At 41.1% G+C, this 17,991-nt stretch overlaps 2 protein-coding genes across 2 annotated transcripts in view; both read left to right on the forward strand.

The window, feature by feature from the left end:
• LOC138965086 (gastrula zinc finger protein XlCGF57.1-like) overlaps positions 1 to 17,991 on the forward strand; it is a 115,490-nt gene that overhangs the window by 19,639 nt on the left and 77,860 nt on the right. The gene's annotated exons all lie outside the window — the stretch shown is intronic.
• LOC138965083 (gastrula zinc finger protein XlCGF57.1-like) lies at positions 1,513 to 12,424 on the forward strand. Its single transcript, XM_070337211.1, has 3 exons — positions 1,513 to 2,157; positions 4,301 to 4,505; positions 9,624 to 12,424. The coding sequence occupies exons 2-3, from the start codon at positions 4,394 to 4,396 to the stop codon at positions 11,315 to 11,317; spliced, it is 1,806 nt and encodes a 601-aa protein (XP_070193312.1). The 5' UTR covers positions 1,513 to 2,157; positions 4,301 to 4,393; the 3' UTR covers positions 11,318 to 12,424.

Consider the following 17,991-nt stretch of genomic DNA (forward strand, 5'->3'; position numbering starts at 1 on the left):
TTACAATTTTCAGATTTTTAATGACCAAAGTCATCAATTAATTTTTAAGCCACCAAGCTGAAATGCAATACCGAACACCGGCCTTCGTCGAAAATTGCTGGGCCAAAATTTCAATCAATCTGATTGAAAAATGAGGGTGTGACAGTGCCGCCTCAACTTTTACAAAAAGCCGGATATGACGTCATCAAAAGTATTTATCGAAAAAAAGAAAAAAAAACGTCCGGGGATATCATTCCCAGAAACTCTCATATCAAATTTCATTAAGATCGGTCCAGTAGTTTGGTCTGAATCGCTCTACACACACACACAGACACACACAGACACACACAGACACACACACCACAACCCTCGTCTCGATTCCCTCCTCTACGTTAAAACATTTAGTCAAAACTTGACTAAATGTAAAAACAACAACAAGAACATAAAAACAACAACATCAAATACAACAAAATAAAATACAACAACATAAAATACAACAACATAAACAGATAACAACTGATTCACATCCATGACCAATGTCTCTGGTTATAAATGTAACACAAATGCCTTCTGGGATTTTATGGGTCTTCGTGACGAATTTGTAACAGGTTAAAAAAATGATTGAATGGAGAAACAAATTAAACAGAACAACTCGTTGACAGCTATAGAATCTGGATAAAAATCAGTTGGTGGGGAAGTTTTCAGGGCATCCTCATTTGGTGACTTGGGTCTACTTTCGTTTTCTTACAACCGGTCTTGCAACAACGCATTTGTGCTGCTCGGGACCAGAGATTTGCTTTTATACAACCGGACTTTTATACATCCGATTTTCATACAACCGGAAAATTCTAAGTAATAACAAAGAGTAGCTTCTGCCGGGACCCTGCCTACCCCTTTCATACATCCAGACTTTCATACATCCGGTGTTTTATACATCCGGTCTATACTGTACCGAAGTCCGGACTTCGTCGAAGATTACTTGACCAAAATTTCAACCAATTTGGTTGAAAAATGAGAGCGTGACAGTGCCGCCTCAACTATCACGAAAAGCTGGATATGACGTCACCAAAGACATTTATCAAAACAATGAAAAAAACGTCTGGGGATATCATACCCAGGAACTCTCATGTCAAATTTCATAAAGATCGGTCCAGTAGTTTAGTCTGAATCGCTCTACACACACACACAGACAGACACACACACGTACATACACCACGACCCTCGTCTCGATTCCCCCCTCTACGTTAAAACATTTAGTCAAAACTTGACTAAATGTAATGACGAGCCTGTTTGGCGCGGTAGCGGTCGCGCTGTGCTGCATAGCACACTTTACTGTGTACCTCTCTTCGTTTTAACTTTTTGAGCGTGTTTTTAATCCAAACATATCATATCTATATGTTTTTGGAATCAGGAACCGACACTGGAATAAGATGAAATTGTTTTTAAAACGATTTCAGACATTTTATTTTAATCATACATTTTATTGTTTTAATTTTCAGAGCTTGTTTTTAATCCGAATATGACATATTTATATGTTTTTGGAATCAGAACATGATGAAGAATAAAATAAAAGTAATTTTGGATCGTTTTATAAAAAAATAATTTTAATTACAATTTTCAGATTTTTTTGAAATTTGATTCATCCTAAAATGGTTCCCTTCTTATTCAAGGGACGTAACCACTCGGTACACGTTTTCAAAGAATTCGAGTTTTGGGATGAAATCTATTAAATTTGACCACCAATGTTCTTCACATTCAAGAAACTGACACGCTTTTCATCCTTAAATAATGTCACTTCTTCATTTCACCAGGAAACAACATTTCAGTATATATAACGAGGGGGACCACGGGGGAAATATGTAATCGTTACATCGGCGTTACCCATGCAGATGCAGATGCAGATTAAAAGCCGGTAACCATTCAACGCTAATTTGTTAAAGCATAACACGCGTAGAAGGTTTTGTTGTTCTTCGGGCGCCTATCCGGTTTTTTTCGGCAGTTTATGCGAAAAGACGTCGTAAGGGAAACTACTCTGTTTGGGTTGTACAGCACAGAGATGCAGCTGCCATGATGCCTTTTTCAAGTGCACTGTCAACTGACTGACAAGTCCTACTTGCTGACCACGAGCAAGTGGAAGCAGAGCAAGTGACTAACATGCGCCGTTACAATTTAATCAAGGTTAGTATTAAAGTTATAGTTACTTCAAACCGGTCCGACTAAACTACGCGCTAGCACGCGCCAGCACGCGCTACCTTGAACCATAGCACTTATATACTTTATTTTTATATGTCTAGTTAGTTCATCGTCCATTCTCACATAATACAAAATTTCAAACTTCAATGATGAAAAATACGGAAGTTATGACGAGTTTAAGGAGAGCTAATGCACTACTCTCAAATCCGACGATTTCTCTATGATTGACTAAACAGCGTGCTACCACTTTGAAGTTGACGCTACCCAGTGATCCATAACACTTACATAATTTATTTTTATAGTCTATATAGTACATTGTCCATTCTTACATAATACAAAATTTCAAGCTTGAGTGTTGAACATTTCAGTAGTTATGACGGGTTTTAGGCAAGCTAATGCGCTACTCTCAAATCCGACAAAATCCGGCAGTGACTAAAACTGCGCGCTACCAATTTTAAGTGGACGCTACTGAGATTCATAGCTGTTATATAATTTATCTGTATGTTTCTAGTCATTCCATCGTCAGTTCTTACATTATACAAAATTTCAAACTTCAGTGATAAAATTTACGATAGCTAAGACGCGTTATAGGAGAGCTATCCTGAGGCCGTGGCTCCATGTCCGACAATCGTCGGATTTGAGAGTAGTGCATTAGCTCTCCTTAAACTCGTCATAACTTCCGTATGTTTCATCATTGAAGTTTGAAATTTTGTATTATGTGGGAATGGACGATGAACTAACTAAAAATATAAAAATAAAATATATAAGTGCTATGGTTCAAGGTAGCGCGTGCTGGCGCGTAGTTTAGGCGGACCCCTTCAAACACTTGCGGGAATGATATTTCGTTGCGATATAACCTTCGTGGTTGAAAACGACGTTAAACACCAAATAAAGAAAGAAAAGGGAATGATATCAAAAGTTTGTCTGACCACAGGCGGAGGTATCGTCCACTGGACTACTACTATCACAGAATTACATGTACAGTCTTTCTGTGATAGTAGCAGTCCAGTGGACGATACCTCCGCCTGTGGTCTGACTCGATGACAGGACGGTACTCGGTCGGTGTCTGTAGTCCATTTGCAGCCAACAAGTTCGCTGGCTGGGCTGTGAAACCAGTTACAGTTTGTTACATGTGGATGGCAGCCGGGCTTCTGCCCAAACCAACTCCAGACTGATTGCTGCCCCGTCAATTTCAAGAGGTGAAATTATCCAGGAGGAGAAAAGCATGTCAAGATCGTGCAATTGAGTGAAGCAGATTTGTGATGGAATTTGACAATATAATAATTTGCGTGGAACGCAAATTTCTATTTATGTGAAAAAGAACAACTTGAAGAGTGAGACAACATGAGTGGAATACGGGTCCAAACTTTGATCAACAACATTAATTTTTGGATGGGAGGGGGGATAGTCAGTATATGGAGTTTATCATTATGATTATGTGAGATCAGTAAGGCTGGCAGACGTGTAGGTACTTCCTACAGCCACATGTCAGTTTGTTGCTATCCCATCAATCCCATTCCAATCAGTCGAACTAAAGGTTTATCATAACTCCCACACAACCAATAACATTTTGTCAACCTGAATGGTGGTTCGCAGTCACATTCTAACAATTCTCGAGGAATGTTGTGAATTCTGCAATCTTTAGACCACCTTTTCTGGAGTCTATAAGTTCCATTGTTGCAACCAATAAATTATTGAGCAAGTGAATGCCATATGGCAGTTGCTTGCAGTTTTTGCTAAAACGTTGATGAAAATGAATCGTCGCGTGAACTTGTTTCATTCCTCGCTGAGCAGACGACACAGAGGTTACTTGACGAAATGTCTCCACCAACCAGAATCGCTTTAGGTATCACGTGAGTTTCCTTCTTCGTTCCATGTAAGCGTCGAATCTGTTAACTGGTGTGTACAGTGTTAAACCGAAAGTCACCATTCTTTTCACGGAAAATTACTCGGTTTTAACACTATATGCCAGATAACTGTTTAAGCTTACATTGAAAAAATTATTTTTTTAAATTGTGTTATAAGATGAATTGGGTCTTAGGGTTTGAAATCAAAATAATCACTGAGTTCCCCTTTTGTCAGCTTCCATACTTTGTTTGGTGAATCTTGACTCTTGTTTTTCCCACAGCAACTTCTTGAAGAGTGAGCAGTCATAGACCGTCAACACCTTAAACAGTGAACAGTCAGGAACTCTCTGCGCCTTGAACAGTGAACAGTGACCATGGCTTCTCACAACAGCATGGTCGAGGGAGACACAGCAGTTTTTTCCGATGTCAAGATAGAGATTGATGTGGCTGAAGAGTGTTGGCACATGACTGAACCACATCCTTATGGTAAGGCTAAGGAAACACTTTATATGCAGGGATGGCTAAATATCAAAATGTTAACTCGCCAGCCGGGCGAGTAACTTCAAGAAAGTCGCAAGTTCGCCAGAAATGTTGCTGGCCCTGTGCATACCACAGTTTATTAATGTCTGCGGTGTTTATATGGCTTTAAAACTTGATATGACAGCGGGAAGGTTCGCATTTGACGTGATGTTTCGAATGGCGTGGTGGTAAGATGCCGGTCGCTGCCGCCTGGTGGGTTAAGAGTGGAGATTTTTCTGATCTCCCAGGTCAACTTATGTGCAAACCTCTACACGCAAGCACAAGATCAAGTGTGCACGGAAAAGATCCTGTAATCCATGTCAGAGTTCGGTGGGTTATAGAAACACAAAAATGCCCAGCATGCCTCCCCAAAAATCGGCGTATGCTGCCTGAATGGCGGAGTAAAAACGGTCATACACGTAAAAATCCACTCGTGCTAAAATCATGAGTGAACGTGGGAGTCTAAGCCCATGAACGAAGAAGAAGAAGACAGGATGTTTCACTGGCCAGCGAGCGAGTTGCCAGGCGGTTTCTAGCTAGCCCGGCGGATTTTTTACTCGCTTGTGGCGATCAGGCAGACGATTTGGCCTTCCCTGCTCATATCTTCTTCTTCTGCGTTCGTGGGCTGAAACTCCCACGTACACTCGTGTTTTTGCACGAGTGGAATTTTACGTGTATGACCATTTTTACCCCGCCATTAAGGCAGCCATACGCCACTTTCGGAGGAAGCATGCTGGGTATTTTCGTATTTCTATAACCCACCGAACTCTGACATGGATTACAGGATCTTTTCCGTGCGCACTTGGTCTTGTGCTTGCAGGTCTGCACATAAGTTGACCTGGGAGATAAAAAAATCTCCACACTTAACCCACCAGGCGGCCGCGGCTGGGATTCGAACCCTCGACCTTCCGATTAAGAGGTCGACGTCTTACCACCCCGCCACAGCGCCCGTCTCCCCGCTTCTGGCGTTCGGTCAGACGATTTGGCCTTCCCTGCTCATATGAGAAAAATAACAAATTCTGCAACTGAAATCGCATGGCTTTCTTGCTGGCTCTGCTACTGGATTTAAAAATTGAGGGAGGGGGACATTTTCTGAGTTTATGGAGGGGTCGAGGACGACCCCTCTTCTTCAATAGGGTGAGAGTTGTGAACATGTGTCGTTGTTTGCCGTTCTCATGAGATCAGTTACTTTTTTTTTGTTTCGTTTTTCCATCCTACAACAGGCTTTTCTGTTTCATCTGTCATACATGGTGTCAATTTGGAAAAAAAACGGAACAAAACAGAAGTAACTTATCTCGTGAGAATGGTAGTGCACTAGGTTTGGATCGGCACGGTTGGCCTAGTGGTATGGCGTCCGCCCCGTGATCGGGAGGTCGTGGGTTCGAACCCCGGCCGGGTCATACCTAAGACTTTAAAATTGGCAATCTAGTGGCTGCTCCGCCTGGCGTCTGGCATTATGGGGTTAGTGCTAGGACTGGTTGGTCCGGTGTCAGAATAATGTGACTGGGTAAGACATGAAGCCTGTGCTGCGACTTCTGTCTTGTGTGTGGCGCACGTTATATGTCAAAGCGGCACCGCCCTGATATGGCCCTTCGTGGTCGGCTGGGTGTTAAGCAAACAAACAAAAAAAACTAGGTTTGGAAAAAACACGACAGTAGCTTATCTCTTTCAACCCGTACAGGGCCCTTCAACATGTGACAGACTGACAAATCCACCGAACCCATTCGTTCTTCGAGAAAAGTTTTCCAGGAAAACCTTTTCAGTGCCTCGGGGTCAGCTCAGGGTCAGTGTCATACATGTATGTATACTGTTTCTGCACCAGTGCCGCATCAACTTTTTAAAAATCTTATTAAGTATCTTTTCCCTTCTCTGTTGTTCGTGTTGTGTTTTTTTCCCTTCTAAATTTGGGTGACATCTTGTGTTAAACTGACTGACTGTTTTTGCACATTGTGTAAGTACTTGACTGTCTGCCATGTTCCTACCTATGATTGTAAGTTTGTGTTGAAGACACTGCCACAAGCTGTGGGCTTGTTGTTGTTTTCACTTCATGTCAATGTAAACTTTAAGAACATATGTAATACATGAATAAAGCATTGCTTTAAACCAACTGCATACGAAGCACATTCTTCGATCATCTATCAAATTCTACCTGCGCTGAGTCAGTCACAGTTCTTCTTACATCTGCCAAACATCTCAAATCGTACCGTACCAAACAGCACATAATAACGTCAATACAACCAATCACAATGTCCAGAATAGAATTGTATCTCATTGGTCAAACGCATCACAATCGCACAGCCAATGGCTGATCCAAATCGTATCCGTTAACCACAGGTACCACTGTATACCGCCGTTTCAAATATTCTGCAACACATGTAAGTTTTGTAACCCCAATACAATATGATGTTTCTTTTATTGTTACACAGCTTCGACCCCTGTTGATTTTAATCAACCAATTTTCTTGTTTGTTTTTACAGGGAGTATGTATTACATGATCTCCTTTAGTTGTCTAAGTTATTCTAGTGGGTAAATCTAGCCCAAAATATCTGTTGCAGTCGCAGTGACAAGGTAACCAAAAATTGACTGAAAACTAAAAAAAATAGATTAAAAAAAGGTTATTTAAAATGATGAAGTATGACCCAGTTTCAAATGGGAGCCAGGTGAAATAGACCCCGTAATTAAGAGGTATTTAGGTATTTGCATGACCCAGTTTCAAATGGGAGCCAGGTGAAATAGACCCCGTAATTAAGGGGTATTTAGGTATTTGCGACCGTAATCCCCCTCTGCTCACAGTCACAATCTGGCAGCTTTTAAAGGTCACACCGGTTCATGGATTCATGCGTTCAGATCATACTGAAAGCTTTTATTTTTAAAGTCCTATGGTTCATTTTGACAAACGTTTAATGGTTAAAATTAATCATGGATAGTTCATTTCTTTAGTGAAGTGCAAACCCATCATTGCATATACCTACTTTTTTTAGTTTTCCAGCTTCCACATAATAGAATTATTGATTTGTCTCACAAAGCCGTCGACAACATCAGCAAAATGAGAGTGGAAGCAAAGTCTAGCCACACAACTAACAGCTTGAATGCCATAGAGAACAAAGAAAGTTTTATGTACTCACACGTTTACAAGCCTGACCACTGTCAATCCACATTTTCACTGAAGATCTGTTGATTATACTAAAGTGACCGAACAAAAATGAATGGCGCCAAAGTCTCCATCCTTTGCGTGTACATTCTTCATGATTTTAAAGGTCACACCGATTTATAGTTTCAACCACCAAACTGCCACTTAAAATCTGTTCCGATCACTGAGAAATGCATGAAAGCTTTTGTTTTAATGCCCAATAGTTTATTTCGACATACTGTTGAAATTAACCATAGATTGTTCATTTCTTTAGTTAACTGTAAACGGGTGCATCATTACCTGATTTTTGATCAGAGTTATCCACACAATAGATTTGTTGATTTGTCTCACAAATCCGTCATCAACATCAGTAACATGATAGTGGAAGCAAAGACTTGCCACACAACTAAGACAAAACAGTGATTATGTTTCACAGCTTGAAGGCCATAAAGAACAAAGAAAGTTTTGTGTACTCACACTTTTCACAAGTCTGCATGCCCACATTTACCCTGAAGATCTGCTTATATTTTACTGCAGTGACCAAACAAAATTGACTGGCGCCAAAGTCTCCATCCTTTGCATGTACATCCTTCATGATGTCTTGTTATGTGTGTATGCTGGTAAAATGTTTTTCTTTTCCACTTTCTTTGTTCACAACTCTGTCATCATTTTAGACTCATAGACCGAGTGGTGACGTCCCCATTCGCCCTCGCCGCTTCCCATCTCGCCCCCAATTATCTTGAGTTTTTGCAAGAGAGGCGACTCGCCCCCTTCCATCTCGCCCCCATTTGTCTTGAGTTTTGCAATAGAGGCGATTTGTCTGTCTTAGGCATGAGAAACCACACACAGACACACACAAACACACACGCACGCACACACTTACACACTGACACACACATGTACGCACACAAAACAGTACATAACGCAGACAGTTTATGGCTTTGCCTGTTTATGACGTCGCCACACACATATACACAGACATAAACTCAGGTAAACGTGTCAGTTTTTTTTAACCTGTTTTGCACGAGTAACGTCAAAAGTAAACTTCATCGCAAAGGGTACGTCAGTAAACTCAGGTAAAACTCAGGTAAACATGTTATTTTTTTATAACCTGTTTTGCACGAGAAACGTCAACTTCATCGCATGGAATACACGGGGGCAAGTTGGAACTGCTTGCGGGGGCGAGATGGCATCCTTGACAGTTTAAAAGCAAGTAGACCGTGAGGTCGGCGACTACAAAGCGGCGGCGGGATGGGCGGGGGCAAGCCGCAGTTAAACCCCTGTCTGAAAACAGCTTAAACAGTCTTCTGGGTTTTCCCATGCAATGTTGACAAATGAGTAAAAAGAAGAAACTAGGAACAATGACGGAGGATTTTGCATTTTTGCTGGTCAATAAAGGGACTAATACACTCTGTTCGTGTCCAGCTTCAGAGCCAGATCCTTTGCAGACGGCAAACAAAATCCAGTACCAGTCTTGTGATTACAATTTTGTCCTGATAATTTATGTGTACCTTGTGATGACAATTGTCAAAGCAAAAATCCCCTTTAATGGGTTTCACCTCTGATTCATCCAAGGTGAATGAATCTATGACGACACTCTCTGCGAAGCCTCGAGTAATGTCATCATATTAATTGACCCTGCTCGACAAGATACCATGGTTGTACAGAGGAACAGCTTCCATGTAGTATTTTTACATTCATTTTGAAACTAAAAAATGTCTAAATGTTCAATGTTTGTCACTCTCTTGTTTTGGGTGTATCATTAAGCCTATAACAATGTATAATAAGAGATGGTTTTCTGTTGCCTTTGAAATTGCCTGCTTCTGCTTTAGGTGTGTTGAATCAGAAAGAAGAATGACATTGTCAAAAACAGGAAGCAGCTAGGAGAAACATTTGATACAAATGATAAATTAAATTCTTAAATGGATGTCTTTGGGTGTTGTTGTTTTTTTCAGTGCCATTCAGCGAGGTTGTGGCCACAGAGAACACATCTACCATGCCTACAGTGCTGACATTAGAAGGACAAGCTGCAGACAGCGCTCACAGTGATACCTGGGTAAAACAAGAGGAACCTTCAAGTGCTGAGTGTGATACCTGGCTGAAACAAGAGGAACCTTCAAGTGCTGAGTGTGATACCTGGCTGAAACAAGAGGAACCTTCAAGTGCTGAGTGTGATACCTGGCTGAAACAAGAGGAACCTTCAAGTGCTGAGTGTGATACCTGGCTGAAACAAGAGGAACCTTTAAGTGCTGAGTGTGATACCTGGGTGAAACAAGTGGAACCTTTAAGTGCTGAGTGTGATACCTGGGTGAAACAAGAGGAACCTTCAAGTGCTGGGTGTGATACCTGGGTGAAACAAGAGGAACATTTAAGTACTGAGTGTGATACCTGGCTGAAACAAGAGGAACCTTCAAGTATTGAGTGTGCTGGGTTAACAAAGACTGGTGATGTGAAGCAAGACCTGTTAACACATACAGGCCAGAAAAAGTATGCATGCACAGAGTGTGCTGCTAGGTTCACACGGCCTGGTGCTTTGAACCAACACATGTTAACACATACAGGACAGAAAAAGTATGCATGCACAGAGTGTGCTGCTAGGTTCACACAGTCTCGTTATTTGAAGCAACACATGTTAACACATACAGGACAGAAAAAGTATGCATGTACAGAATGTGATGCTAGATTCACACAGTCTTGTAATTTGAAGCATCACATGTTAACACATACAGGTCAGAAAAAGTATGCATGCACAGAGTGTGCTGCCAGGTTTGCACGGTCTGGTGCTTTGAAGCAACACATGTTAACACGTACAGGACAGAAAAAGTATGCATGTACAGAATGGGATGCTAGGTGCACACAGTCTGGTAATTTGGAGCAACACTTGTTAACACATACAGGAGAGAAAAAGTATGCAACACATACAGGTCAGAAAAAGTATGCATGTACAGAGTGTGCTGCCAAGTTTGCACGGTCTGGTGCTTTGAAGCAACACATGTTAACACACACAGGACAGAAAAAGTATGCATGCACAGAATGTGATGCCAAGTTTGCACAGTCTGGTAGTTTGAAGCGACACATGTTGACACATACAGGACAGAAAAAGTATGCATGTACAGAATGTGATGCAAGGTTTACACAGTCAGGTACTTTGAAGGGGCACATGTTAACACATACAGGAGAGAAAAAGTATGCATGTACAGAGTGTGATGCTAGGTTCGCACTGTCTGGTACTTTGAAGAAACACATGTTAACACACACAGGACAGAAAAAGTATGCATGCACAGAATGTGATGCCAAGTTTGCACAGTCTGGTAATTTGAAGCGACACATGTTGACACATACAGGACAGAAAAAGTATGCATGTACAGAGTGTGCTGCCAAGTTTGCACGGTCTGGTACTTTGAAGCAACACATGTTAACACACACAGGACAGAAAAAGTATGCATGCACAGAATGTGATGCCAAGTTTGCACAGTCTGGTCATTTGAAGCAACACATGTTGACACATACAGGTCTGAAAAAGCATGCATGCACAGAGTGTGATACTATGTTCACACAGTCTGGAACTTTCAAGCGACACATGTTAACACATACAGGACAGAAAAAGTATACACGTACAGAGTGTGATGCAAAGTTCACAGCCTTGTAGTTTGAAGCAACACATGTTTACACATACAGGAGAGAAAAAGGATAGCTGGTTCCTCCGGTCTGGTCATTTGAAGCGACATGTTAACCCTTAGGCTGGTTGTCGCGATTACGTATACTGTCACCTGGTTGTCACGACATATGTCGCGCTACTGGCTCAGTCTGTTAGGTCGGTTCGGATTACCTCCCATGGATGCGAAAACCTATATGACCGTTGTTCTTTATTTTTCCATCTGTTAATTCACCAGTGGCTATGTAACATGTGTTACAGAATTGCACCAGTGTAAGGGTTAAAACATACAGAAGAAAAAGCAAGGTGTCGCACACTCTGGACATTTAAAGCGACATATGTTGAAACACACAGGAGCGGCAAAGTGTTCATGTACAGAGTTTGATGCGACACATTTTCACACAGAAGGGAGATAAAAGTTTGCATGTACATGTGATAAAATCATCCTTCTGTTTGGAAGTATATGTGAGCCTGCATGGAAAACCCCGGCTAAAGACGCAGCGAGCAATTTTCGGCTACAATGGAAATAAGTCAGAAGGGATAAAATTATCAATCTTCAGATTTACTGCTAAATCGCTTTATTGGTCATCCAACTTCATCATCCCAAAAGGATTTCACCTGTGTATTTGAAAACAGCACTGTACAAAAACTATTACAGTTAGATCAATTCTTTTCTCTTTTTTTGTAAAATATTTGTCAAAGTTTGAAGTTGCATACGGTATCATATCAAAAAGTAAAAAGTAAAAATGTTCCCATTTAGACTGGTTTTCCCATACAGGCTCACATTTATTAAAAAGAAACAGCGTTGCTTCTTTCTTGCTGTGCAGATTTGGAATTTGTGAATATATGTGCATTAATTTGCCAAGTTAGTGTCATTTACAAAATAAATTTAGCAAGGAATCTCCATTCCACACTAGATGCAGAGTTTTTGCATGCGTGCATGTAAGTCATCTCATTTGTAGAGGTGTAGTTGATCGGGAACAAAAGGAATGTATCTTCAAGAGGCATTGAATTTCAAACCTATTAAATAAAATTTCATACTTGGGGAAATGTCTTATCCTCCTTAGAAAGAACTCATGAAAATAAACAGTGAAATTTGAATGTTTCTTTCTTTGAAGGTTTCCATTTTGTCAAACTACTTTCTTTCTCTCTCTTTCTCTTTCTCTCTCTCTCTCTCTCTCTCTCTCTCTCTCTCTCTCTCTCTCTCTCTCTCTCTCTCTCTCTCTCTCTCTCTGCATGGGACAGCTGACTGTTACTCCTTTGGTCCTCTTGATCATAAATGGCAGAACAGTGGAACCCCCCTTTTAAGACCTTCACAAATGTGAGAAAACTATTTCTTAACAAGTCGCGTAAGGCGAAATTACAACATTTAGTCAATCTGTCGAACCCACAGAATAAAACTGCACGCACTGCAGTGTTTTCACGAGGACAAAACAGCTTCGTCAATCAACGCGGCAAGGAAGTCGCTCATTTTTTCAGTGCAACACGAAGTAAACAGACATGCAAGAATAGCGTACTGCGGTAAGCAGGAAAGCGCGCTTTTCTGTATTCTTTTTAACTTTTTGAGCTTGTTTCGAATACAACATAATATATTTATATGTTTTTGGAATCAGGAAATGATAAGGAATAAGATGAAATTATTTTTGGATCGATTCCTTAAATAATAATCGAAGTACTAATTAACCTATTTTCGCTAATTGTGATCACATTTTAAGACTTAAACATGATGTAGAATATGATGCACTCAATTTTAAATCTGTTTGCGAAAAATCGATTTTAATGACAACTTTAATGAGCCAACTCATTAATTAATTTTTAAGCCTCCAAGCTGAAATGCAATACCAAAGTCCGGCCTTCGTCGAAGATTGCTTGGCCAAAATTTCAATCAATTTGATTGAAAAATGAGGGTGTGACAGTGCCGCCTCAACTTTTACAAAAAGCCGGATATGACGTCATCAAAGATATTTATCCAAAAAATGAAAAAAACGTCTGGGGATATCATACCCAGGAACTCTCATGTCAAATTTCATAAAGATCAGTCCAGTAGTTTACTCTGAATTGCTCTACACACACACACACACACATACACCACGACCCTCGTCTCGATTCCCCGTCTCGATGTTAAAACATTTAGTCATTACTTGACTAAATGTAACAAGTCGCGTAAGGCGAAAATACAACATTTAGTCAAGTAGCTGTCGAACTCACAGAATGAAACTGAACGCAGCAAGACCGTATACTCGTAGCATCGTCAGTCCACCGCTCACGGCCCGGCATAGGCAGTGAAATTGACAAGAAGAGCGGGGTAGTAGTTGCGCTGGGAAGGATAGCACGCTTTTCTGTACCTCTCTTCGTTTTAACTTTCTGAGCGTGTTTTTAATCCAAACATATCATATCTATATGTTTTTGGAATCAGGAACCGACAAGGAATAAGATGAAAGTGTTTTTAAATTGATTTGGAAAATTTAATTTTGATAATAATTTTTATATTTAATTTTCAGAGCTTGTTTTTAATCCGAATATAACATATTTATATGTTTTTGGAATCAGCAAATGATGGAGAATAAGATGAACGTAAATTTGGATCGTTTTATAAAAAACATATTTTTTTTTACAATTTTCAGATTTTTAATGACCAAAGTCATTAATTAATTTTTAAGCCACCACGCTGAAATGCAATACCGAAGTCCGGGCTTCGTCGAACATTACCCGACCAAAATTTCAACCAATTTGGTTGAAAAATGAGGGCGTGACAGTGCCGCCTCAACTTTCACGAAAAGCCGGATATGACGTCATCAAAGACATTTATCAAAAAAATGAAAAAAACGTCCGGGGATTTCATCCACAGGAACTCTCATGTCAAATTTCATAAAGATCGGTCCAGTAGTTTAGTCTGAATCGCTCTACACACACACAGACACACACACACGCACATACACCACGACCCTCGTCTCGATTCCCCCCTCTACGTTAAAACATTTAGTCAAAACTTGACTAAATGTAAAAAGGAGGGAGTCTAAAAATGGAGGTAGATTTACAGAGGTTATGAACAAACAATTTGAAAAATGAAAGTCTTAAATTGGGGGGTCTTAAAAGGGGGGTTCCACTGTACGAGCTTCATAGAGAATGTATTGCTCTCTCTCTCTCTCTCTCTCTCTCTCTCTCTCTCTCTCTCTCTCTCTCTCTCTCTCTCTCTCTCTCTCTCTCTCTCTCTCTGTATATGTTAGAGAGAAAGAGATAAAACCGGGTGATTGTCCATAAATACAAACACACGGCATGTATTACTGACCGCCCCCCCCCCCCCCTCCCCGTTGAAACGAACCTTGTCAGTGCCTGTTTAATCAATAAAATGTCTTACGTCTCTCTCTCTCTCTCTCTCTCTCTCTCTCTCTCTCTCTCTCTCTCTCTCTCTCTCTCTCTGTTGTGAATATGTATCATATACGTGTGTGTGTGTTTTGGTGTGTTTACGTGTGCGTGTCACGGTGTGTGTGTGTGTGTGTATTTACCGCCGGGCTTGCCATTTAATTGAAATATGTCACAGTGTCCATTTCCTCGCCCCTACCCCCTCCAAAATACAAAATAAAATATGTAGGACTCAAGACCACACAGAAATCAAGCTGAACAAGGGGATTACCATATTCAGCGCAGAGCTTTTCGACATCCACACTGTGATGGCCTGCAGCAGTGATCAATGACTTGCCCAGTCCCCCTTTTCTGTGCGATCTTTCTCACTGATTCGAAGACCTCTCTACAAGGCAGGGGTGGGACGTTTCCGCGAATCCGTGGATTTCCGCGGACACAACTTACGTATTCCGCTGGAGTAATCCATTTTTCCGCGTCCCATTTCATCACAGTATCTATAACTTGTTGACTGAATGATATGGAGAAAAGTGAAGAACAGAACACTGGAGGCTTGAGAGTTAAATTGTGCTGACTGAAAACTCCTGATAACTGATAGTCATTTTGAGCTTCAATGCATTGGCCGGGCGTCACTTGGATCATACTATATTGCCAGTAATGGAGTAAGTATGCACCATTACAATGTTACCTTCGTTGTGTGAAAGTGGTCTTAAATTAGGGGGTCTTAAAAGGGGAGTTCCACTGTACGAGCTTCATAGAGAATGTATTGCTTGCTCTCTCTCTCTCTCTCTCTCTCTCTCTCTCTCTCTCTCTCTCTCTCTCTCTCTCTCTCTCTCTCTCCTCTCTCTCTCTCTCTCTCTCTCTCTCTCTCTCTCTCTCTCTCTCTCTCTCTCTCTCTCTCTCTCTGTTGTGAATATGTATCTATATATATACGCGTGTGTGTGTATTGGTGTGTGTGCGCGTCACGGTGTGTGTGTGTGTGTGTATTTACCGCCGGGCTTGCCATTTAATTGAAATATGTCACAGTGTCCATTTCCTCGCCCCTACCCCCTCCAAAATAAAAATGTTAAAACATGTTTTAGAAATCATACCTCTGGTCCCTAAGTTTTACCCCACACCTGACAAATCCATGAGAGCCACGGGGGCGAAATCAACCTGATTTTCTGCTTCAAGGATAATCGCTACTGCAGCAAGAGGGCATCGATCACTAACCTTAAATGTACCCCAACCCTTCTCCCTATCCTCGCTGTCAACAGTGGTCAGTCAATCCCAGAGATGTGAAGGTGGATGCCCTCTGACAATCTCAGGACTCAAGACCACACAGAAATCAAGCTGAACGTGACAAGGGGATTACCATATTCAGCGCAGTGCTTAAGTTTCGACATCCAGACCGTGTGATGGCCTGAAGCAGTGATCAATGACTTGCCCAGTCCCCCTTTTCTGTACGATCTTTCTCACTGATTCGAAGACCTCTCTACAAGGCAGGGGTGGGACTTTTCCGAGAATCCGTGGATTTCCGCGGACACAACTTACGTATTCCGCTGGAGTAATCAATTTTTCCGCGTCCCATTACATCACAGTATCTATAACTTGTTGACTGATTGATAATTATGGAGAAAAGTGAAGATGGAACAGAACACTGGAGGCTTGAGAGTTAAATTGTGCTGACTGAAAACTCCTGATAACTAATAGTCATTTTGAGCTTCAATGCATAGTGGGGCGTCACTTGGATCCTACTATTGCCAGTAATGGAGTAAGCATGCACCATTACAATGTTACCATCCGGTTGTGTGAAAGTGGGGTTTTTTTGTGGGCTGGGTGTTTGTTTTTTTGGGGTTTTTTTTTGTTTGGGGGGGGGGGGGGGGAGTGAGGAGAATGTCTTATTTACCTGATCCAAACGAGTTGAATTTTAGTCTCAGAATGCACCAGATTGCACAGATTTTAATGTACCATTTAAAAATATTTCGGGGGAGCATGCCCCCGACTGAGTCCCCCTAGAGAAAAGGGATTTCCTCTTTTTCATCACAAGAGTCCCACCCCTGACAATTACGTTTAAACAGACATCTTTATTTCCAACTCCTGACATACCTGTCTTTCTCCCAGTACATGTATAAGCTGTGTATATAACTAACCAAGAATCCAGCTGGCTATGATATGCCGCAGGTCATGGTCAGATCGTGTAAGTCATGACATATTGTTGCCATGTGGTAGCCATAAGACTGTTGACATATGGTACAACTTGTGGCAACTGGCATCTGCCCCTCAGATAATTTCCAGATCTGTTGCTGCCTGGGAAGCCACCCATTGTCAGTCAGCGTTTAAGGTGCAGTTGCTGTCTGCTTGGGCGGGTTTCACTCTAAACTGAAAATATTTTCTCTGGTGGGTGGCGACTTAGTAAAACTTGAATAACCAGCAGTATTCTATTTTGCCATATTTGCAGAAAGTGCAATAGCAAGCAATGTCATAATGTACATTGTTTTCAAACAGTTTAATAGGCAGCAAATATCTATTTCGTTTCAGCCATTAATACTGAATCTACTTTGACATGTTCGTGCTTTGGTAATATACAGCACTAGTCCGTTCTGCCGTGTTTGTACAAGGTGCTCAAACAGTTCTCATATTTATCCCCGAGTACGCAGTACTAGGGTCCAGCAGACTTTAATTGTGTGTGTGTCTGTCTGTCTGTCTCGACTTAACAGCTTATTGCTGGGAAACTACTGGGCGCAGTTCGTTCAAAAGTTGATACACTAACTTGATAATAGGTCCGATTGATCGTATTAAAACTTCATAATGTTACCTGGGACCTAAATGCCCCAAAAAACACAAAAGCCACTCTTAACGGTGGGAGTTTTTGCGGTGGGAGGCTGGTCGCTTTGCGAACAGCCTGAACTAAAGGGGAGACTTGAGCGGCGAACACGTCACGCAGTGACGAGAAAAGCATGATTTCAGTGCAAGCCAGACAACGGGTGGGGAAATGGTCTCGGCAAAGAAATTACAATGCAGGGTTTGGTCTCGGTGAAAGAGAGACAGAGAGCACGAGAGAGTCTATGGCCAAAGTGATCGGGGATCGATTCCCGGCATGGGCGGTCTATATTTATTTTATTTTTTTTTTAAATTCTCGTTTACTATTGTTTATTATGAACGTTTTAATGTTTTATTTCACTCTGATAATTTTTTTAATTGTGTAAAATAAATAAAAATAAAAAAAATTATTTTTTTTTTTTTTTTTTTAAATCCAAGTGACCCGGGTTCGATTCCCGGCACGGGCGGTCTATTTTTAAAAAAAATAATTTTTTTTTTAATTCTTG

Source organism: Littorina saxatilis, linkage group LG4 (assembly GCF_037325665.1).
Source record: "Littorina saxatilis isolate snail1 linkage group LG4, US_GU_Lsax_2.0, whole genome shotgun sequence".
Taxonomy (NCBI): domain Eukaryota; kingdom Metazoa; phylum Mollusca; class Gastropoda; order Littorinimorpha; family Littorinidae; genus Littorina; species Littorina saxatilis.

Bases quoted from the DNA above. Each gene is read 5' to 3' on its own strand.
- LOC138965083 (XM_070337211.1), top strand. From the start codon at position 4,394: ATGGCTTCTCACAACAGCATGGTCGAGGGAGACACAGCAGTTTTTTCC. The intron at 4,506-9,623 runs GTAAGGCTAAGG...TGTTTTTTTCAG, and splicing joins GACTGAACCACATCCTTATG to TGCCATTCAGCGAGGTTGTG.